Source organism: Lolium perenne, chromosome 6, assembly GCF_019359855.2.
Source record: "Lolium perenne isolate Kyuss_39 chromosome 6, Kyuss_2.0, whole genome shotgun sequence".
NCBI lineage: Eukaryota > Viridiplantae > Streptophyta > Magnoliopsida > Poales > Poaceae > Lolium > Lolium perenne.
In genome coordinates this window covers 169,346,322-169,370,624 of record NC_067249.2, presented here as the reverse complement: position 1 = coordinate 169,370,624, position 24,303 = coordinate 169,346,322, and the positions used below count along the sequence as shown (strand labels likewise).

General features: G+C 42.3%; 2 protein-coding genes and 3 long non-coding RNA genes across 8 annotated transcripts in view; 2 read left to right on the top strand and 3 right to left on the bottom strand.

Moving 5' to 3' along the window:
- Positions 1 to 191: 191 nt before the first annotated feature.
- Positions 192 to 8,779, bottom strand: LOC127324064 (UDP-sugar pyrophosphorylase). The gene is made up of 17 exons (XM_051352158.2): positions 8,520 to 8,779; positions 7,910 to 8,014; positions 7,573 to 7,689; positions 7,239 to 7,379; positions 6,492 to 6,588; positions 4,413 to 4,540; positions 4,243 to 4,314; positions 4,064 to 4,128; positions 3,821 to 3,881; positions 3,619 to 3,736; positions 3,214 to 3,338; positions 2,798 to 2,874; positions 2,227 to 2,332; positions 1,551 to 1,610; positions 1,075 to 1,155; positions 752 to 991; positions 192 to 667 (listed from the first exon to the last, which is right to left on the bottom strand). Exons 1-17 carry the CDS (start codon positions 8,652 to 8,654, stop codon positions 500 to 502), a joined length of 1,896 nt encoding a protein of 631 aa, XP_051208118.1. The 5' UTR covers positions 8,655 to 8,779; the 3' UTR covers positions 192 to 499.
- Positions 8,780 to 9,393: 614 nt separating this feature from the next.
- Positions 9,394 to 24,303, bottom strand: part of LOC127324056 (uncharacterized) — a 44,879-nt gene continuing 29,969 nt past the window's right edge. Inside the window, exons 1-6 of one of the 4 annotated variants that reach the window (XR_011747433.1) lie at positions 12,063 to 12,164; positions 11,039 to 11,202; positions 10,643 to 10,877; positions 10,484 to 10,569; positions 10,287 to 10,367; positions 9,394 to 9,900 (exon numbers count right to left, since the gene is read on the bottom strand). This is a non-coding gene — a long non-coding RNA (uncharacterized lncRNA). The other 3 variants (XR_011747434.1, XR_011747432.1, XR_007866085.2) reach the window with 3 other exon arrangements.
- On the top strand, positions 11,699 to 12,338 carry LOC127324053 (uncharacterized). Its single transcript, XR_011747435.1, has 3 exons — positions 11,699 to 11,833; positions 11,940 to 12,170; positions 12,254 to 12,338. It is a non-coding gene; the product is annotated as an uncharacterized lncRNA (long non-coding RNA).
- LOC127324060 (uncharacterized) lies at positions 19,474 to 21,496 on the bottom strand. Its single transcript, XR_007866096.2, has 2 exons — positions 21,196 to 21,496; positions 19,474 to 19,541 (listed from the first exon to the last, which is right to left on the bottom strand). It is a non-coding gene; the product is annotated as an uncharacterized lncRNA (long non-coding RNA).
- On the top strand, positions 19,546 to 20,996 carry LOC127324055 (uncharacterized). The gene is made up of 5 exons (XM_051352154.2): positions 19,546 to 19,840; positions 20,166 to 20,213; positions 20,309 to 20,524; positions 20,601 to 20,678; positions 20,749 to 20,996. Exons 2-5 carry the CDS (start codon positions 20,168 to 20,170, stop codon positions 20,961 to 20,963), a joined length of 555 nt encoding a protein of 184 aa, XP_051208114.1. The 5' UTR covers positions 19,546 to 19,840; positions 20,166 to 20,167; the 3' UTR covers positions 20,964 to 20,996.

The window sequence follows — 24,303 nt, the reverse complement described above, 5'->3', positions numbered from 1 at the left end:
AAAACTTGATGTATGCCAATGATGAATACCGAATTTATTTGTTCCCTCTATGCTATTGGTCTCGCCTTTTATTTTTCAAATCAATTTCAGCAGTATTATTAAGACAGTTCCACGAGTCGCGAAGAGAGCCTCCATTATTGAACGCAAAAGCACCTACCAATCTTTATTTTCTGTGCAAAGTGTCAAGTACAAAAAAATAATAAATCAGGATCAGATACCAACCATATGCAAAAAACTGTTAACTTCCTTTACTTTACAGAGACAAGTAAATGGCCACTAGTTACAAATTCACATTAGGAATAGTGAGCTGGTGACTGCCTGGTTGGTGAAGCAGCCCTGCTCCTTATTACCCTTGCAAGTTCAAAGAATGGTTTCAGCTTATTGCTATTATCACACAGTAAACGCCGCCCAATATTAGGAGGACAAGGTATGGTACCCACAACTGTACTATTCCCAGCTGGAAATTGGCAGGGATCATGTGTAAACCCGTTATGGTTGTTCATGAACTCAAGCAATGCTTCCCAGGCTCGGTATAGTTCACCTCCAGCTGCTCAACCTTCTCAAACTTGAATCCGCGGATCCTGGTCTCTTCCTTCTCCAAGGTGTCCTTATAGTCGATGTGCCGGATAGGCCAGCCCTTGTTTTCTATGTGACCGGTGACTTTGACCTGCGGTAACAACGAATTCACCGTAAAGATGACAGTAACCACAGAAATTTGCTACTTTTCTCAGTTACCGGTGTTTCATGTTACCTCTGCTTCATCGACGGAGTTGACAATAAGAGCGCCGTCCAAGGAAAGACCGTCGATGATCACGTTCTGCCCATTGATTACCAAAACTGATCTCTGGGATACTGAAGAGTTTCCATTCACCTTTTGCTTGACGTCCTTCAATGTCAGACCCCACCTCGGGCTCCAGGTTATGCGTGGCCAAACCTCCACCTCTTGACCGTTGAAAGTGCTGATTACGGGGTCATATATTTGTGCACCAGCCTGGAAAAGAAGGGGAGAAAGAAGATTGTTGAGCTGGAACGCAAGCAAGTTGACAAGGATTAAGTGCCTGCTAGTGTCATCACCTTTCTTAAAATAAGGCTGTTTGCCCTGTAGATTGCCATCTCTCCTGAGGTTGCACTGTGAAAAGGATTGCCTTTTGGAACCTACAACAGGTGTATTGTAGACTTCTCAAATAAGGAAATACCAAAGCCAACAGCTTAGAAACTGAAGTATGGCTCTTGCATAATATGTGTATAATAGTAACCTAGTGCAAAAAATAAATCGAGGATAATGACATCAATGTGCATATGAAATACAAATGGCATCATAAGAGTGAAGAGGATCTTTAGTTCTCGGCGTGTCACAATAAGGCAAAGTCAGTACTGACAACTAACATGGCTATCAGGATACATACTTTAACTTGGATCACAATTCTTCAATACGACCATAAATTCAGATCAAGCCCTCTTCCTACCAATCATAAATGCTTCATATGCATGTTTAGACGTATATGTGATGCAAAATATATAAAATTCAGTGTAAAGGGAAGAAATCATACTTTAGCTGCATCTTCAGGATTGTTCTTTACAGGAGCATATGCAAGCCAAGTATCCATCACCTACATTGAAAAAGGGCAAGGAATGAGAACAGAACAGTAAGGACATGAAACCTAATCACTCAAGAGAGAACTTCTTCTTTTGCATCTGACTCATATATACCAAATTACTAATAGGATCAATGTAAGGACCATGTACAGTTATGATGCCATCCCTGTAAGAAAACAAAATCAGCTGTATGAGCAGCTGGAGGTGGGTGGTTTACTGTTCTTTCCGTAGGGAAGGTATACAACTCTACGGTACGAAACAAGATGGTCTCAACATAGATCATACAGATGTAATACTAACTTCTGTGAAGAGACTACAGCTAACACAGATAATCCGAACCCCCTCTCATCTATGTGGCATACAAAGTTCACCAATTTGAGTCTGCAGATCTGATATGTACGTGTTGACTGCATACCTAATTACATACACCAGCATTACTTATGACAGATTAGATTCAGATTCACCATGTCCAACATAGTAGGATTTGGAAAGACCAAATGTGAAGGAAGTACTGGGAAGCAGCGACATGCTTCTTGTGCAAGATATATAATAAAAAAGTTATAGTCGGTCAGCTAAGAAAAAGAAAAAGCATTCTTTTAAGGGAGGCCTCAGCTGTAAGATGTTCCTTACCGTAAAACCAACTTTCGCAGTTGGAGGTAGTGTTTTTGGATAGTCTTGCATCATGCACTCAAGACGAGTGGAGGATTTGAATGCTGTCTTGGTAGAGTCAGTATACCTAAATTGAGAAAATGATGAAAGTAGAATAAAATTAGAATAAAGTACTCCGAGTTCTGGTCAACAAAACTGACAATATCACATCAGGATATATGAACAGACTTCGATATTATTAAAAATAGTACTTCTGAGATAAGTTGTGAACTCTTAAATCAATGATGCAACTAAGAAGATAGTATGAAAACACATGTTATCAGGCAGATAAGATAACTTTATGTACACCGATGAATGATATCAAAGAGAGGAATTTTTAACAGCAAGTGCTGCATAATGCAAAAAAATATAAACACTAATGAATTAGGTTAAAAAGAGGAAGAGCAAAACCAGGAGCAAGTTCATTCTGCAACCTTAAATGACCACTGACAGAAACAACCCTCAAAAACTGAACTGAAAGTGGATAGATACTTGTTGCAATAATTAGCATTGTAAATATAAAGTCCTTGGAGCAAATGGGCTGAATAATTACTTTGGATTTACAAATTCAGAAATGGCACCATGTGTTTTCTTGAGCTCCTCAATGTACGGCCCAAGCTCCAGTATCAACTGCAAAAGGGCAGCATATAAAGTCAGCATAAAAAAAGGAAGCTCCAAGATATTATGCATACAAAAGCTCACAAGAGAGTGTTGTTCATTTTCAGAACAATGGAGAACATGTAAAATGTTAATCCAGTTATACTAAAATTTATGACAGCAACACCTATGGTATCTGACTGTAGTGTTTTTTTTTACATGTATGTCATTGTGGTGTTGATACTACACTAAAAGATCACACTAATGATCTTAATTAACAGGTTAACCGCCATATTTTCAGTATTTAAGACCTAATGAAGCAAAAAAAATCATTAGGAAGACAAATCTCAAGTGTTTTAACATAACTGTTACCTGGTTTATATTTCCAGGGTATGGTGAGTAGCCTGTTTCACTATTTGCATCTCCATCAGGATGCCCAGTTGCGCGAAGGAGTGGATCAAGTTGATTGTACTCAACATTGATCACCATTGTTCTACCTACACATAAGAACAAATCCAAGTCAATTTGACAGAACAAATAGTTGAACATAAGTGAAAAAAACGTGTGAAAATGCATTCTTCTGTCATAATCGTAGATTAAATGGACAGTGCAGAACAAGCTGAACAATGGTGATAGCATAAATATGTTTGAGCAACGATGGAATTTTTATTGATTTCCACCATACTGGTCTACTCTAGAATCACTATTTGATTCGTAACATTATTGTCCACCTATCAGGAAAGCTCACATGAAATGAGGTGAAAATAGCAAATTTACCATCAACATGAGTAAGTTTGGTTATTCCACCAATGGCTTCCTTTGCCTTTCGAGGAACTGCGAGAGAATTAACATTGTATCCCTTTGTAGCACTGACACCTAACGCTGATGGTATTGCCTACAAAAAGATGGTAGAACTAAGTTTCCAGTTCCCTAAGTGTTTTCCCAATCAAAATACAGTCAAAAAGGGCATTGTACAAACATTGAAGAGCAACCCATTTGTGTCCTGGAAAAAGAGAACCCATTTCCGCCCTTTACTCTTCCTGTAAAAAAAAGTGAAGTATCAGAAAACAATGTTCATAAAATCTGCGTGTACGTGGTTGATCTTTGATTGATTATGCTTTACTAATATTTCAGTTAACAGTTATTTTTCTTCAAACAAGCCAACTTTTCTGATTGAGAAAGTTTCTTGAATGAGAAACACCTCTTGAATCAACAGGCATACCATTGCTCAAGTAAACCACTTGAATAAAGAAGAGAATGAACATCTCCATGCCCATGTGGCTTTGTCTGCCAATCACGAAACAGAATTAAGACAAGTGCAAACTCAAGAAGACAAAAATAACAATAAGACGGCACACACTTTAAACCCCAGTATTAATAATCATTCTAACAAGTTAGCACCTGGATCTTGTACTTGTCATTTGGATCTAATGCAAGCCTTGCATCATTGTCCGCTAGACATGCCACTTTTTCCTGAAACAAATAAGAATCAATCAGCACCAATAGTAACAGCTGTATATGTTTTTTGCCCCTAAGAAGCACATAGTATAAAAAACAAAATAGACAGCCACCTGCTTTAGAATTTTGACTTGTGATGGTTCCATTCCAAAATAGGAGTTTGATTCCAAAAGCTTGATGGTCAGTGCATTTGTATCATCCGAAGTCATAATAACAAATGGGATCTTCGTATCACATCCCCCTGCACACTCAAAGAATGAATATTAATCAGTTAACGCAATGTCAGAATTTTAAAATCATGCCAGATGAGCCATTTACAACAAACGCAAAATTTTATGTTTCTTTATCCAACATGTTCTCTGAAGTTCTATAAGGTTGGGAAAAGGAGAGGTGCAATTCTATATTATCAGTGTGCAGATAGAATTAGAAATCAGATACCAAGGAAGCCTGGTTTAACAGTTAACTTATCTTATCTTATTCAGTTCTTTAACTTGGCCTAAGTACATCTTGGTCTAGTTTAAGTACAAATTAGTTGTATAAATACAAAGTTGCATTCGGTGATATGTATTTCAATGTCAACATATCTTTACATGATAACAACAGCCATTCAAGTTACTTCTACAACCTCAGGTTAGCTCATTCAGGCCAGTCACACCAACCAACAGGAAACATAGCAGAGAAATACTTCCAACATCATTGTTGTAAAAACTGGTGGTTTGTTTCAAGAAAAATTTCAACTAAAGCAAGCCAGTGCCTACCGCGAAAATCAAAATATTATTAACAAGTTACAAAACATTTGGTACTAAAAACAATGAACAACGAAAAGTATCATAGGAAATACACAAAAAGTATCAGTGAGAAAATAATCAACGATGACAGAAATCATAAAAATTCTAGCAAGTGACTAATAGATTGCACATGTACTGTTATGGTGCTGCTAGAGGGATGGCACGAGAAGGCCGGCCGGGGGCCTTTTGCCCACGGCCGGGCAAGAGGGAAGGGATTTCGCTTTATTGTTGACCCCTGAAAATAAAGTGGACACCATTCGCCCGTTGGACGTGCACCTGTACAGCCACCTGGATCCCATGGAAACCAGCGGGACAAAAGGAGCCCGCGCGGCGGGCGGCGGCGGGCGGCGGTGGTGCTACGCGGTGCGCTCCTGTCGGTGACACCATGCCTTCTCCCCGCCGGATGACTGTCAATGGCGCAGACTTTGAGGTCGCTGTCCGCGGGAAAAACAACATGTCCGCCGCCCGTGGGGGAAACCGCACGCCCAAGATCGCCGACGCAGCGGACGAGATCGAGGTCCGTTGCGCAACGAAGCGCAACTTGGAGGAGCTGCAGCTGCAGATCACGCATCTCCCGCACACGCCGACGCACTAGGAGGCCGCGCGCAGCAGCCTGCAGCCTCACCGCCGCCGACACGTGGCGGATAGCGATCCAAGGCAGAAGCGGTGACGGCGACGGAGGGAAACAGACCTGGTGGAAGGGCATCCCGGGCGGTGTCGATGTAGAGCCTGGGGCCAAGGTCGCTCCCACACCGCCGAAAGGCAGGGACAGCGTCGGTGGCGGCAGCAGGCGTTGCTGTTGTAGCGTCCCGGTGGGGAAGAAGGCGGCCGGCTGCTGGAGAATAGGGACCCCCGGCGCCGAGGTAGGGCTCGGCCCGGAGATGGTGGATAGCGGCAGCGGGGACTGCAGCAGCCCGGCGTCGGGTGGCGGCGACGACGGCAGCAGCGTCGGCTGCCACGGCAGCAGCGCCGCCGGCAGCGGCGGCCCGTAGGGACCGGCCAGGAAGAGGCGGATCTCCTGGACAGCAGTGGTGAGATCGCGGAGGGCTGCGGTGATCTCCGCCGGGGAGAGAACGGCGGGGACGTCGGAGTGCGGCGGCGGTGGGTGGGAAGAACTCGGTGGAGGGCTGGACATGATCGAACCCGGGAAAGCTGATACCAAATGTTATGGTGCTGCTAGAGGGATGGCACGAGAAGGCCAGCCGGGGGCCTTTTGCCCACGGCCGGGCAAGAGGGAAGGGATTTCCTTCTTAATTCTTGCTTGATTAGATTGATACATCTCCTCTCCATATATAGAGAGGTTTACTTGACTCCCAAGCAAGGCTTACTTGACCCCTAAGCAAACCATAAGACTAACGGGCCCAGGCCCATGACGTACTCTAACATGTACCATAGTCTACGTACCTTCCAGTTTGCAGCTGGCCTCTTGTAAAGCCAGGATAGAGTCTATGTAATGTTGAAGATAACATTTCCCAGTGGTTGTTTCCCTGGGGAGTGCTACCTGTGCAATGAAATAACTAATAAAATCAGTGAGATGGTACTTTCATAAGCTTTGCTTGAAGTCAAGATCATTCAACAAAAACCATATATGTCCACAGGGAATGATTTAGATGTTGCTACCAAGCAATAAGACCAATGAAATTATCTGTACGATAGTCTTAAAAGTTGATAATGGGCTCCAAAGGCCAAAGCTAGTGATACTCAAGCGTTCTTAATCCTATCCTAATTAAAAGTCTGTGCACCTTATTGGTTTGTGAAGATGGATTTCAGTATTTCTTATTGTTCATTGTACATCCGTAAATTTTGCTCTGAGCAGTGTTTTATGTTCTATGTCTGGCACGATGTGCGGTAGTGCTAACCAGCAAATGCAGAAGAAGAAAAACTATAGCATAAACATAGGGTGTGAAAGTGGAAGTATTCTAATAAAGCTATCAATACTGCAGCTGCATGACAGCAAAACACTAGATCTACTTAGAGCATCCACTTCCTTAGCATTCCAAAATTAAGCGCTTCCTTAGTATTCTAATTAATGGATGCCTGCCTGCTCCCATGGTAAATTATAAATGAAAAACTTCAACTGTAATACAGTCACATGACAATCTTTCCAATTCTTGGCTATAAGTTTTACATTAGGAACTCAAGCCACATTACCTTAATTCCTTTGTAACCAAGTCTTTCACCAAGCCCACCAGCTACAAGAACGAATGCAGCATTGCGTGCTTCTTTTACCCCAGCTGCTTCCAACGACAGGAAGTTCTCATCACCAAAGGTCAATACTTCCCCTGAGGGAACCTGAAAATACAACGATGCATTTCTTTCAGATAATACAGGAGGAGGCATATCAGTACACAATGGTTCTGAGCAGAAAAAAGAAGAAGCAATCAAGAATCTGGAATCGAGAATTGAGATCATATACAACACAAGAAAGCGGATATGAAGACAGCCCAACAAATTCGTGAAAAAGGGCGCATGGCAATGGACTTACAGAAGGCGTGAAACCATCATATGGATTTTGCCCTGCCTTGGAATCCACTAAAAGCTTTTTGGCATTCCGGATGTATGATGCGAGACCACCAGGATAGCTCGAATGTAGCCGACAGACCTGTACAGTGGAAACTTTAGCAGGAAAAGAAACAATCTTAAATTTTTATGCTTATGAAACTTGTTAACTTCCAATAGAAATCTAGTAGAGACAAGGTCCTCTCGTATTAGAACTTGTCACAATAGAGTAGCTGTATCTTCTGGTAGGGTCTCAGTGCAACGAACTATGAATCCATGTGACACTGGTACTGAAATATTCCATGGATACAGCAAAGACAAACCTGGTCAAAGAAGCTCTTCTTCTTGTCATCATCGACACCCGGTTCCGGCCAGTGCTCAAACAGGTGCCCCTGGCCTTCATTCAGCAGCATCTTGGCAAGTTCGACCTGCAACCACCGGGCAACAGGTATTGCAGAAAACGCAAGCTCAAACAAAATCCATCGTCATTCCATGAATCAACTGCCGCTTGTAAACACAAATCAAAGAGCGTAAACGTATGCTCGGTGAAGCCAATGTTCAGAATGTAGCAGGATGAGAGTACAGTAGGGACAGAATCGCATTTCTTTCTAGGAGGCTGTGTTAACTTTGCAGCAGGTGAGGGTGGGCCGGGCAAGGCAAGGCAAGGCAATCAGCATCACCACGTGAGGGAACTAAGCCGAGGCAGTAGTTGGCCGTACCAGCGTTAAATTATTGTGTGCATCAGATTCAGATAGTGCGAACTCCACTATCAGCATCTTGCGGTTACATGGTGTGAACTGCTGTAAAGTACCAAAAGGCACTGGATTTGCAACGGGGGGTTCGAGAGCGGGAAGATGATATGGCAACCGCATATGGCTACTGGTAGCAGTAGCGCTAGGAGTGCAAGAAGAAGTAGCGGCGGGGTTCGGTTACCTGGTCGTGGGAGAGGAGGCGCAGGTTCCGCCGCAGCGCGGGAGACGGCTGGGCCCACTCGCCGTCGTTGCCGCCGGCGGAGATCCCGAGCGCGGCGACGGCCTCAGCCGCCGCGTCGACGGCGCCGGAAGCCATCGCGCGAGGAGGAGGACCCTGAGTAGGACGGAGATGCGGTGGTCTGTGGCTTGTCTTGCCGTTGTCACGGGGCGAACGGTGGCGTCGGCGGTTCCGTGGGAAGGATGGCGACTTCAATAGGGAGATTGATGAGTCAGATGCTCGTTTGGACGGAAAGGGACGGGCACGTGGGGGCGTGGGGCTAGGCTGTCAGAATCGTGCAGTTTTGTCCCAGAGCTCGACTGGCCTGATGAGTCGATACTGCCATGGCCATGTCGTGCTCCCTGAACGCGGTGGAGTGCAGGTCAACGATGGCCGAGGTCGTGGAGACCTCGTCCCCAAAGCCACCCCAAACGACGTCAAATTGAGAGTTTGGGACATGTTTCTCGCGGTATCCAAAATTCTTTTTGATACGGTTTTCGAAAATACAACCATTTATTAAACATAGCACACAAATAAATATGTTTACCAAAATTATTTTTAAATTAAAATACAATAAACAATGAAACAACTAAATAAATATAATATGTGGCGCTGGTGTCGCGGCATTTCCTGATAATCATTTGACCATTCACGTATGGTCAACAAGATTATTTTGAAGTTACCTATGAAGATTTCCGCATGTCTGCGTGCATGGCGAGGAAATCAGAAAAATCTGCAGGCACCTCATGATCAACCTCCGCAAGATGCCCCTGACACTCATCTCCACTAATATAAAAAGAGAGAGAGCACGAGATCCAACCTATATCAGCTGTTCAAACAATACATCCAACACCCCACGAGGCTCCAATGTTAAGCGCTAAACATCTCCACCAAACGATCTCTCAACAAAAGCTATCGATTATTCCAGCAAAAAAAAAAACATAACTCCCGTTCTCCCACGCGTGGGCAGCAGTTCACAACTCCATCTCCACCTTCGGAAAAAACTAACCTTCTCCCGCGATCGCTGCTGCTTACACACGTGTTGCCTCTGGCACACCGGCAACACGGCCGGCTACCCCTGCTCACGCCTTGCCGCGGCTGTCGACCTTCGCGAAATAGCCGCCGTTCTCCGGCGTGTGTGCTGCAGCACACAGGCTGGATCCTGCACAATCACTCATCACCGCCGGGGCTCCTGCACAACGGCTCATCACCGCCGGCTACCCCTGCTTAAACCTTGTCGAGGCTCTCTTCCTCTCTCTGCGACTGCGCCACCCCCACACCTGTAACCTGGGATCGTGTCTCCCTCTCAGGGTCAGCAAGTCGCCGGCGCGACTTCACCTGCATCCTACACAAAACAGCGGACTACGGATTAGGTGATATATATATTCATGCGATTACCAAAAAAATAGGTGTTTCGTCTAACCATTGTGGGTTTCTAAAATACTCAATCTTTGTGTTATCAATTGTTACTATTCTGTTACAAGTATACACTGTACTTTATGTACTCTTTTTGCTAACAATGGTGCTGCTTCAGTTACAGCTTCCCGAGATGAAGAATAATAATGCATCAGCCTCGGAGCAACGATCAGCGAATCGCTCCCCGTTCAAAGACCTAACAAACATCCCTTTGGATGAGGGTGCAACTCTAACATGTAATCAACATGGGCAACAAAAAAAAACCCTGGTCACGGCTGGTATGCCCGCCTTTCTGATGAGGATAAAGAAAAATACCTCGAAAAGCGCCGTATAGTCCGCCAACAGAAGAAGTATTCAAACATGACTACTCTTGACCATGACCAAGAAGCATGCACACTGGATGGGCCATCACAAAAAGTCCAATGTACTGCTGTCAGTAACATAAGCAACACCCAGATAGATGGTACAAATGTTGAACCCTTTTTTCCTACAGTTTATTTTTATGTACTTACCTCTGGTTCACTAGGTGCAGTTGGTGCCTCAGCAATCATTGATCATCATCAACATGGAGTACATATGGATGGGAGGAATAAACGGTCTGGCCAAAATTTGGATGTCAAAATATTCGATGACATGAAAGCACAAGAACATAAAAAAAATGTATGTCTCACCTCCAGAATAAAGTTGCATCTGATGGCGTCAATGACGAAGTAACTGAATCATCTGCCACACAGAATTTACGTTGTAAGAACACTTTGAGATCCTACTGTCTTGTTCAACTTTCCTAATCACAGATTATGCATTTGTCTTCTCTAATGTTCAAGATCCAACTATATATATTCATGATGCCAGATGTGGGGAGCATGGCTGGAAGTCATGGTACTAACGAAGCTCAACCAGATCAACCTAATGTCGTACGAAAAAAAGTCAGTTGGTATGCAAGTCTATCCCACGAGAAGAAAGCAGCATATCTGATGAAACTTCGTATGGCTCGCGCACAGAAGAAAGCAGCAGAGACATGTACCCCATCGTCTACTTCACCTGGTAAAATATGATCACATATGTACCTCTCATGTGCAACTGCATGTCAGCAACGGTGCACACGTGTAATCTGATGAATTTGATTGCCAACCCTCACCGCCTCGCTCATCTTGAATCTTTGAGGCCGGTGATCATGTCCTCACACAAAAACAACATCTTTGTCGGCATGGTATATGGCCCATCAGCATTACTACCATGAGCAGCAGCCATAAAATAATTTTAGAGAACAATGCAATGACATAAAATAACTCAACTGTATGTTTCATAGCCGCAGTTTCATACACATTGAAAAAAGTAAAAAATTCCAGATCATGTGTGTGGCTATTCCACCTACAAATTTAGTATGATAAGGTGCATCTATTCTTTAGATCACATGTGCATATAAAATTTGATGTCGGCCTGAAAAATCGTTCATTAGCACAAAATGTTTATTCTTTAGATTACTTACATGTTTATTTTTACATACCACTCTTTATCCCTCTGCCTATTGAACTTTTTAGGATCTGCAAGTGCATGTCAGCATATGTACCTTTCATGTGCAAGTGCATGTCAGCACAAGCGTTTGTGCATCTTTGTAGGTATTAGCCAGGTTCTACCGGATCAATACGGGATGAACCAACTGCAAGGCACGCAATGCAGTGGGAATGCTGTCGACGAACATCATAGCAATGACTGGTTGCATACGAATATGACTTACCAACGACAGTCGACTTACCAACGACAGTCGACGGATGTGCCTCACATTGGAAACCTGGCAGGGACCAATGGAATGCAGGTTACCCCCACTTCTTATATCTATGGTCCCTCCGTCGAAATGAGAGGTATACCAAAACTAACCTGGCAATACGGATTAATTTCTGCCGACTTCAGGATGTATACTTTGGACTTGACATTCACAGTATGATTTTCATTTATTATTTATTTCAGAAGCATTTTCTGAAAAGGAACGTCGGCGTAAAAGGGAATCATACTCGGGACTGACATCGGAGGAGAAAGATGTTGTCTTGCAGAGAAATCGTGCTTACAAGATGGGGAAACGAAGTTCCTTACCCTTATCAGACCAATCTGGCATTGTGAGGGAGTCCAGCGGTTCAAGCCAAAGATCACCATGTACACCTTCCAATCAAGTTCAACTATCACACACCAACAGCCCTGCATGTAACTTCAACAAACTTAGTAATCATATACCTATAACTGACGCTAAACTGTGTGGTAAAAAACCAATTTGTATACATTTTTAGATGACATCAACCATGATGAGGAGTCGGATCCACATGGAATATATGAGCCAACGGAGCCAGCAACTGATACACAAGGTAAATTGTCTATCACTATTTGAGTTCCTGTCTGAATTAACATTCATTTTGAATTTTCAGTTTCTGCAATTATGATTAGCTTATACAGATATATATATAACTGAGGTTAAAATGGAATATTTAGTGTTGGCTGCACATAAAGCCTTCATATATACAAATGCTACCAGTATGAAATGTGAAAGTATAATTAACATGGTTTGCACACAGATAGTAAAATTTACATGTTTTGCACATAGATAACATACAAGAGGAACAAACAATACATGATGATGACGAGGAGTGCAGGCTTTTTAGTGGTACAGGTAAATTTGTTCCTAACTTATTCGTACGTATTATATTTAATTCGCTCAGATCCAGTTTGTTCAGCTTGTTATATCTTGGCAGGCGACGTGTTCGAATCGTGGCGAGACACAAGTGTTCTTCCTCCCAGTAAGGCGAATGAGATTGTCGATCCTTATGACTTCGTGTACCACAATATACCAAACAAGCATCATGTGTTGAAGCCAGTAAAAGATTGCATACATTGCGGAGCAATGAGGCTGCAATATGAGGGTCCCGCTTTCTGTTGCAGAAAAGGAAAGGTCAAGATAGCTACCCCTGAAGTTCCTGACGAGTTGCGTCGGTTGTTTACAAGTCAGGTTGATGCTAATGCAAAATATTTTAGAAAGCACATCCGATATTTCAACACCCATTTCTCCTTTACAAGGCTTGGAGTCACCCTTGATAAGACGGTCAGCAATGCAGCGAGAACCGGTGTGTATACATTTGTAGCACAAGGGGCAATGTATTATAAGATGGACGATCTGGTGCATGGTGGTCAAGGACCTAGACATCTCCAGGTATACTTCTATGATACAGATGAAACCTTGGAACATAGAGTCAAGCGCTCTCCAGACCTAGATATCAATATCATACGAAAGATTCTGGAGATACTAGAGGACAACCCATATGTGCAAACCTTTAAGAGCATTGGATCCGTTCCGAACCTAGAAGAATATAGGATATCCCTTAACACAAATATAAGGCTGGACCAGCGAAGGTACAATGCCCCCACAGCTTCCCAGGTTGCAGCGATGTGGGTTGAAGGGAGTGACCCACAAAACACTTTTGATAGGCAAGTTGTCCTCTATGGCAAAGGGGACCGTCCTATATATATTAGAGCTTACTATGGTTGCTATGATCCTTTGGCGTATCCATTATTTTTCCCGAGAGGGGAGACGGGATGGAACCGCTGGATACCATACGAGACACCACCTAAAGTCGGTCAAGAGGACAACGACGATGACATCGAGCGTGAGGACTTGCAAGGTATAGATCGGAGTTCAAATGTACATGTGGAACAAAACACAGATGAGATAGCAGGTAATTATCCCCATGCTTTCAACTTGTTTCACATTTTATTCTTTCTTTCTGGAGATCAGCAATCAATCATTTCTTTATCCATGTTCTAGATGATGAAGAGGACCACGATGATGATGCAACCGGAGGGTCCAGAAAATTTGTCAGCGCAAGGGAGTACTACTGCTTCAAGCTACAAGTCAGAAAAGGACTTTTTAACATTATACGTGGGTTCCAGCAATGGGCAGTCGACATGTACATCAAGATGGAGACTATGAGACTTGATTTCTTCTCTGATCCTAAGAATCAAAAGCGCATTCGTGCTGATCTATACCAGGTATCATGTTGTTTCAGTTTCCATTTTATATTACACACGCATCGCCCCTTACACATTTAAAAAATCCGTGCTAAATGATGTTTTGATTGATTTATTTTCTTAAGGGTGTAGTTGATGTCATGGATGCTGGAGAGACAAGTGGTTGCCGGGTTGGTAAGAGAATCGTGCTTCCGAGGACTTTTCCAGGAGGTGATAGAGACATGCAGCGAAGATTCCTTGATGCGATGGCGATAGTCCAACGGTTCGGAAAGCCTGATTACTTTATCACAATGACTTGCAACCCGCACGGGGAGGAGATTACATCCAGACTTGAACCCGGGCAGACACCACAAGACCGTCCAGACCTTGTGGCGAGAGTATACAGCGCCAAATTGCGAAGTATGAAGGATCTCTTGATAAAAAAAACAGTACTTTGGTGAGGTTGTTGCATATGTCCATGTTACCGAGTTTCAAAAGAGGGGGCTACCACACGAGCACATGCTTCTAATCATGAGCTCGGATAGCAAGCTAACAAACCCAGACGGATACGACAAGGTGATATCAGCAGAACTTCCTAACAAGGACAAGTACCCTGTATTGCATGCTCTGGTGGTCAAACATATGCTCCATGGACCATGTGGTGCTCTTAGGAAAAATTGTCCCTGCATGATAGATGGTCAATGTCGGTTCCGCTATCCTCGGCAGTTTTGTGATGCCACACAACAAGGAAAGGACTCATATCCTATCTATAGGAGGAGGCACGATGGTCATCAACTGAAGGTCAGAAGAGCAGAGCTGGATAATAGATGGGTTGTCCCATACAACCCTGGTCTGCTTATGCGGTATAATTGTCACATCAATGTTGAAGCTTGCTCTAGCATCAAGGCAGTGAAGTATTTATTCAAGTACATCTATAAAGGACATGATCGTGCCTCATTCTCTGTCGATCCAGCGGTGGAGGATGATGGTCAAGTAATCAATGAGATTAAACAATATAGGGATGCTAGGTTCGTGGGGCCACAGGAGTCTATCACAAGGATTTGCAGTTTCCCAATGTTCGGTGTCTCTCCCTCTGTTCTCCAACTGCAACTTCATTTGGAAGATATGCAGCCTGTCACATTCAGAGATGGCGATAATCTTGATGACATCATCAACCGGCCCTCTTCTTCCAGTACCATGCTCACTGACTTTTTCAAGATGAACCTGGTGGATCCTTTTGCGAGGAACTTCTTATACAAAGAGTTCCCAGAATTCTACCGGTGGATCAAGGGTGAGAAGAAGTGGCAGAAAAGAAAATTAAAGGGGCGGGGGCAGATTGGAAGAATTGTCTATGCGCATCCTGCTGAAGGTGAGAGGTACTTCCTTAGAGTGCTCATGAATCATGTGAGAGGTGCAACATCATTTGAGGATATGAAAAGTGTAAATGGCAGGCCTTGCTTGACTTTCAGAGAATCATGTGAGCGAAGAGGTCTCATAGAGACCGACAAGTCAATTGATGATTGCTTGACCGAGGCAGCTACTTTCCAAATGCCGTATGCTCTAAGAAGGATTTTTGCAACTATTCTGGTGTTCTGCGAGGTCACCCAGATCCGATCACTGTGGGAGAAGCACCTTCAGTCAATGTCTGAGGACTACCGTCGTAACCAGCCCAACCAGGCCGCACTAGAGCAGATGGTCCTTAGAGACATTAGGGATCTGGTGCATTCCATGGGAAAAGATATTACCAGTTATGGACTCCCGGATTTGGATCTGCAGGATGATGAGTGTTCGAATGGAGATTCCAGAGAGATACAAGAGAAGTTGTCGGTTACTTTTGACAAAGAAAACAGAAACATGTTTACATCTCTTAACAAAGAGCAGCGTGCTGGATTTGATGAAATCCTCTCTCATGTTCTCAACAAAAGGAGCCAGATTTTCTTTGTTGATGGTCCGGGTGGCACGGGGAAGACATATCTATACAAAGCAATCCTTGCAAAGGTCCGTTCCCTAGGTCAAATAGCTATTGCTACAGCTACATCTAGCATAGCGGCATCGATCATGCCTGGTGGGCGCACCGCCCATTCCAGGTTTAAAATTCCGATTAGGCTCACTGACAGCAGCACATGCAATTTCACCAAGCAGAGTGGTACCGCAAAGCTGCTCCGTAGGGCATCTTTAATAATCTGGGACGAAGTTGCCATGACGAAGCGGCAAACTATTGAGACGCTGACATCATGGGATCTGATTTACCTTTTGGGGGCAAAGTCGTGGTGTTTGGAGGAGATTTTAGGCAGGTCCTCCCCGTTGTAACACGTGGGACAAGAGCTCAAATCACTGATGCTACGCTACAGAGGTCTTATTTATGGGATAAGATTAGAAAGATACGCCTCACGCGCAATATGAGGGCACAGACCGATCAGTGGTTCTCTGAGTACCTACTGAGAATAGGCAATGGAACGGAAGAGACAATCGGTGGTGACTATGTGCGTCTTCCAGATGACATTGTTATTCCTTTCACTCCTACCGATGAACCAGTGAACAAGCTTATTGAAGATGTGTTCCCATCGCTTCATGAGAACGCCACATCTGGACCCTACATGAGTACACGTGCCATTCTTTCAACGAAGAATGATCATGTGGACAATCTGAATAAAAAGATGATTGACCGATTTCCTGGCCAGGCAAAGGTATATTATAGCTTTGACTCTGTCGAGAATGATGCACGCAATAACTACCCACTAGACTATCTCAACTCACTCACTCCAAATGGCCTGCCCCCGCATGATTTGAAACTCAAAATCAATTGTCCCGTCATTCTACTCCGGAATCTCGATCCGCACAATGGGTTGTGCAATGGAACAAGACTGATGATTAGAGCATTTCAGGATAACGCAATCGACGCCGAGATTGTCGGTGGACAACATGCTAGAAATAGAGTGTTCATACTGAGGATCCCTTTGTCGCCCTCGGAGGATATTTCACTTCCTTTCAAGTTTAAGAGGAAACAGTTCCCCGTCCGCTTGAGTTTTGCAATGACCATCAACAAAGCCCAGGGGCAAACCATTCCGACCGTTGGTATTTACCTCCCAGAGCCTGTATTCTCCCATGGCCAGCTTTATGTTGCACTTTCAAGGGGTGTGTCAAGGCAGACCACTCGGATTTTGGCCAAGCCAAATATAGACATAGACCCAACTGGAAAAAGCACAAAGAACATTGTGTACAGGGATGTATTGGAGGGATAGAACAGGTTTGTTCATCCCTTAGGCTAGTCTTTTTTTCTTATTTAATCTTCTTATATACTTCTATTTCTCTTGGTCGGATCTATGAATATTCATGTTATGCAGCAGCTTCAGCAGTTCTATGACAAACTTTAAACTCTATTTTGCTACATGAATGCCGGTGCACCATTGTACAATTCGCTAGCTAACTGAACTTAACATGGTAAATTTCATAGTTTTCTCGAGTTTCATCTGCTAGGATTTATAAGGTAATAGTTTTGGGGTGGTATAGAAAGAAAAGGTGTTTGTACAAACTTTAAACTCTATTTTGCTTATGAAAGTTACCAGTTGAGATCTTTTATTGATCTGCCCTGTTATGGGACAACTTAGATTTTATTTTGAGGAAAAACGGCATGTGTTCTGCCAACTAAGCGAAAGTATAAGTATAGTTACAAACTAGAGAGGGACTAGCTGACAGAGAACATAAAAGACAAAAACAAAGCAAAAAAAGCGGGCTCAGCCAATATGTGGACTACTGGCTAATATCAGGCTGCCTACCTAGCTCATCTCCTCTACCTTTTTCCTGCAAGTAAGTTCCCAGCAGCATATAAATGTTCTTGGGAAATTCTAGGAGCTAACGCTCATGCATTACAGTCAACATTTTTTTCAAATGTACCAAGCCTCCTTACATAGCTGCCATCAATAGAATACTGATGATAACTTTTTGTAGATCCGGAGGTATCTATAACTATAAAATGCATCTAGATACATCTGCATTTACACAAAGTTGAGTCACTAATTTTCTTTGTTCTACAGATCCCAGGAGAAGTGTGCTGCCTGTAAGAAGATTCTGCACCCATTGGAGAAGGTAAAAAGGTTCCAAACAAATTATCTTATGTGCTATGTGGAACTCACAGAAGTGTGCTACGTATAAGAAGAGTGTGTACCAATTGTACAAGATATTCCCTTTAATAATCATACAAATTTGATACTTGTTTGCTTGGTCTGCAAAACTGCTCCTGATTGGTGCATACTTCTGGAACAGGCAAGATTAAGTCCAACGCCACACTCTCTATAACCATGCCCAAGAATCAGCAGCCACAACAATGGTGAGAGCCATGACTAGGAAACATCACCCTACTGTTGAGACTTCGTTCGTTTCACCGCAGTTCGTATTGCCTAAACCATGGGCCGACGACTACCTGGAATGTGTCCTATCTGCAGTAAAGCACTCTATGTAATCTATGTTGCACTAAAAAACTATATTTCCGGTTCACTGGAATGTGAGTACGCAATGTCGCCGATGAACTAACTTACTGTCGTACCGTCCTGGATGATGAATCCAACGTCTCGGTATTTTTTTAGGAATTACCAGGTTTTGTAAATTCTTTAGTGCTTGCTTATACGAGCAGCCTATCTTGTTAATGGAAGCATGTTCGTTGTCTCATTGGCCTGGCTATTTTCGATGTTCTAAATTTGTCTGAAGCCTACTCTCTTTTTTCTGAAACTGCTCCCTTTTCATCTGTTTTGGCTTGTAGTTATGCAAATTGAAAAGCATATTTATATCTCCGCAGTGCAGATCACACTAATGTCATGTAATGAACAGACAGAAAACTAGGAGCATACAACAGTCAAATAACATGTGGTACAAGAGATAACACCTTTCAAGATATACAGAAATTGTGGCAATAATTTACCTTTCTGTCGTTTTTTCAACACCCAATATATTTCCAAGACTATAAACAACAACCTCCCACAAACATTGGATCTGCTTTTCATGAATTTCTTGTACCTAAATATAACCTTTGTGTGCAATGATAGCCATATCAGATTTGGATCCTTGAGTGGCCTTACAGGTTCTGCTTGCTTTGTGAATACAACTCGCCCATCCAGAAACAAAGGTTTGGTATCTGCCAAAAATAAGAGCATCAGCTTGTTAAAGTTCATCCCTATCAAATTTCTTTTCTCCTACATTCAAAACTCCTATGTCACATGTCCATTTTATTGCTTTTCACTATTCTCGGTGTGTTGGGTTGTTATTACCGCTTGACACTAATTAAAATGTTATAAAGTAGTGAGAAACTGAGTGTTAGTCTTATGGATAGAGTTTCCAATTTATTTTTGTATTATCTTGTTTTTGTACCAGAGGTATATATTATTAAACATACGGATACCATCATTTTACTCGGACCGGATTAATCGGATTTTTCTATTTCGAGGATTGCCGTCCAAACGAAATGTCAGAATATTCGATTTCAGAAGCGGAGTAACCAAAGAATGTGAGCTCCAACCTGTAAGCAATCGTGCTAGCAATATTCAAAACTAAGACCAGCCGTCCCCTCTTCTCTGGAGAAAGCCTTCCCTGCATGGTGTGGCAGGTTACAAAATCTCAAATAAATGGCAAAGTTAATTAACATACCTAAAAATAAATGTCACATTTAGCCACACGTTAGAAGCGGTCAGACAGACTCAACATATAATTCTAACCGTGTGACTTGGCCAAGTCAGAGTTAGTTACAGCTTGTTTAGCTGTTGCTCATGCATGCCTCTGTGGGTCTATTTAAGGGAGTCGTGAGAACATTCTTTCTGACAAGACAAACAGAAGGAGAAAAGCTGAGGCTGCTAATAGGAAAAAGAAGAGGATCTGATTAGAAGCTCTAGGTATGACATATATTTCTAATGGTACTTTGTGATTTTGTTGATAGATCAAATCAAGGTAGCAAGTATCTTTTTATAAGTAACAAGGAATTTCATTCTGAATATTGTCTTTTCTGGCCATTACACAAATTCCTAGATCTGTATAGCAATTGTCCTCATGCTACCATTATATTGTGCTACGTTTTTCCTTTTTTACCACACCAGAATCATGAAAAATAATAGTATATGCGACCAGCTTTTGAAGTCTATTTGGTTCCTTATTTCCTCCTAAATTGAATAGGTATAATTGTTTTTATTAATAATTATACACACTTTTCTAAATGAGCAGATATGGATGAGTATGACGTCTTCAGTTTACCAAATGGATCAATCACCGGTATTCTTGTGTACACAAAATCTGCATACATGACTACATTATATCGACTAGGTGCTAGCTTCATGTTTTATGTACTAACAAATCTTATCATGTAGATATCGCGGGAGTTATCATGCATGTTGGCCCAATTGACCACGACACATATTTCCCTCTAGGCATGAGGGAATTAGCAGTGGTGGACTCCAATGATCGTACTGTGTTCCTCCGGTTTTTAGATGAACTAGCTGACAGCCATAGAGAACAACTATTTTTTGGGGAAAGGCATTATTCATTCCTAATGGCAACCTTTATGGAGGTTGACCAAGCGTCGAGTAAGTCTGAACTATAATAAGTGCTATATACCAAATCCATTTCTCACTTGTACTTACTCGATGTTTTCATAAATAGGAAGCCTTTTAAGTACAACAGCAACAACAATCACATTTCATCGGTGCTTACCATGTCATCAGTTTGACATGCTTGAAGGTGACTATAGTTTTTCTATTACTATTTCACCAGTCTCGATAACTGTATGTCCTAATTAGTCATGTTGTAGGTGTGCGCAAACGAATTCATAATGATTCAGCTTACGGTGAAGCGGTAAAAAATGTTGTACTTCTTAGGAGGGATGCTCAAAATCCAGCCAACGAGTACAACACAGTTCATCTACCTGCTGAAGCTTCTTCGATCAAATACATGTACAACTATCTGAAGCGCAGTACACCCGGGACATCGCCAGATAAAGTTGACAAGTACAATGAAGTTGATTAGGCATGTATGTCCAGAATCAATAATTCTTTAGAAAGGGATGGTGTTTTAAGCGAGTTATTTCTATCCTTTGTTATATTCAGAAGTTGGTACTGTGCTATCAGGTTGGTTTGGAGCCAACTGTTTTGTACCAACACGTAGTGATTTTGTTTTGTAATGTAATAATTGGACTGTCCGTAATAAAAGGGTATGAAGTATCAAGAAACAAACAAAGTAGGTAGACAAGTGTGCATACCAATTCAGGCCGAATGCTGACTGGTCCGTTTAGTCCATGATATCAAAACTCCTCAAATTTAAAATCATGTAACATCGAAATACCACTTTCCCTTAATATGATGCAATAGTAGATATGATAATGCTTTCGAAAAGTAGATATGGTAACTTAAAAAACATGAAACTTTATACCTGACAATCCAATGTAGACAAACCAGCCATTACATGAAACTTCATATTCATTTCCTTCTCCAACGGGTGCAATTCGTGATGCCAAAACAAATCTCTAACCAAATAGGAAATCAAAGACATAAATAAATTGATATTTACCGTCAAAAACTGTCAACACCCGGATTTTTAAGTCCGAATGCCTATTATGTCATACATCGCAATCCTAGGAATATTGTTGTTGCGAGGCATAATAGTTACGTATCACAGTCATCATTCATTACAAACCATAATGTCTTACAAGAGGAATCACATCATCCATATTACACGAATAGTTGATCTATTGATCAACGAACAAACACAAGTTCATAGCGGAAGCGTAAGATACAAGGACTCTTTAGTCCACAGGCCAACGCTTGACGTCGGAAGACTCCTAGTTGTCGTAGGCGTCCTGCTGATCATCTCCTTGTTCATCTTCATACTCTGGCCATTTGAATAGCCAGGGACAAAGCCGTGAGTACTTCAAGTACTCGCAAACTAATACTAATGTAAGTGCTAGACATTCTAGTAAGGTTTGCTAAGCTCTAGTTTATTTGCATAAAGCCAATTTTAGTTCACAAGTATTTGAGAAAAGCTTATTCAAGTGCTAACTAACTCAAGTGGGAACATTGGTGTCATTCCCACCATTCAAGTGGTGATTTCAATTCAATTCACAACTTCACAATTCATTTCACCAACATTTCAAATATTTGACATCGGCAACTGTATGGCCTTTCTAACCGTCCGTAACCGTGGACGCGGCTATTCGAATAGATTTACACTCTGCAGAGGTTGCACACTTGTGCCACAATATTTGATTTCATCCGTCGGGATTACCCCGAATCATCGTAACACAGTACGCGGATCATCAACCATAACCTTTCACTTACAAATCCTAGTATGAGCACCTCTCCCTATGAGCTTAGCCTCCCAGTGAAGACCAACTGTCAACCTGGGAACTGCACAGGGCTTGGCCGTACAATTCACCTCAATTCACATCTTTTCTCAACAACGGAGGCAGCCTCAAGCATAACCCCTATGATGTGTGTTTAGAGGGAACCCATACTAAGATGCATAAACTTCCAGTTAAGCCCTACCCATAATCAGGTATTGTGGGGGTACTTACTATTGGAAAGGTATCGCATTCAAACCAATATCATGTTTATCAAAAATCACTATCTTCTCTTGGTCATATTCACCTTCAAAAATCATTCAATGGAATGCTTCATCATTCCAAGGTTTCAAATTTCAATTCCAGTCACATTGTTCCCATCTAGAGTAGTCAAATTTTAATTCATTAGCACTAGCTCTAAACCATGAGGGGTGCTACCTTGCTTTGCTAGATTGAGCCTTACTTTACTACTCTAGTAAACTTCCTTTACTTTGACCAAAGTTAACTATAAAAGTAACTCTTGGAAAACAACAAGTAAAACTTGTAATGTATAAACTTGGGATAGGCTTATGGTAAGAAAAGGTAAGATTCATGGTGCCTTGCCCCAAAGGGGCTTTGCACTTTGCAAGAATATTAGCTTGCATTGGTGTTAGCTTGCCTTGGTGGTTGAGGTGGTCAAAGTGCTCTTCTTCTTCTGGGTAGAATCCTTCCTCTTCCTTGTATTCTCCGGTACTAGCGTCTATACACGAATACGAGGATACAATCACCAAACAATACTTAAGTAGCCCTAATTAGCCTTAATGGCTCACTCCAAATGATCTAGCATCATTACTTAACATTGCTACTTAAAATTAATCTAGGGTTTCTTACTTAGTGTTAGAGAATAACTTCTCTCCTTATATATGTAAATGATAGTTTCCATATAGTTTTTGAGAAATAATTTCCTCTCATTGAATCTTCTTAAGATTTAATTTCCTCAAACAATTATACATGAAATCATGTTGACATAAGTCAACCATTCATCATCATTATTTGAGGAATTGATTTAAATGAGGTAGGATACCTCATACCATTTAATAATGCCTATTATGATTTAAATTCACCGAGCATTTCATTTGAGAGTATTTGACCAGGGGTCAATACTTCGTATGAAAGTATTTGGGACAAGATTTAAATGAAGTGAAGCACTTCATATAATTTGCATAATAGTTTTGGACAATATCACTTGAATAAACTAGCCATATTGTCTTTTAATTAAACTAGGGCATGATCATGCAAAGTGACCACATCATTTTCTTGCATAAACAATTAGTGTAAGTCAAATGTGAGCTATTGGAGTTGGAATTAACTTAACATCTATTTTGGTTGATTTTTAATAATTATTTGAATATGAAAAAGTCCCTGCCTTATTCTTTTTATCAGATTAATTCTACAACTTATCTTGAGGTGGGACCAATGGCATTGGTATATCTTTTCTCTAGCTTTCCAACAACATAAAATTCATCAAATTTGGTTGGATAGATTTGAAACTATTCAATTTCTAAAACAGGTTCAGTATTTAAATTTATACCCAATTTATTTAACAGGATTTGAAAATTGGGCCGGCGGGAAATTAAACGGGCCGAAAGATTTGAAAAGCCAGGGGGCAGCCCAACTAGCGCTGCGGGCCAGCTGACAATGGGGCCCGCCCGTCAGCGACTCTATCTTACCGAAGCGGTACAGATGAACGTGGGCGGTTGGATTAGATGCAGATCGTGTGGTCGAGGCGCGTCGTCTCCGTCGAGGAGAAGGGCTTGCTGCCGCGGCGGAGGTAGGGGGTCGGCGGCGAGCTGGAGCTCCGGCGAGGGTCAGCGACGGTGCAGGATGGCGTTGTCGACGATGAGGAGTGCGCTGGTACCAGTGGCGTCGCTCGGGGAGGCGTCAATCGATGGCGGCTTCTGCGTCGGGTTCCGGCGATCGATGGAGCAATTGGCGAGCTCCAGTGAGAATTGGAGAGGGGAAATGGGTCGAAGAGATCGAGGAGAAGGAGGC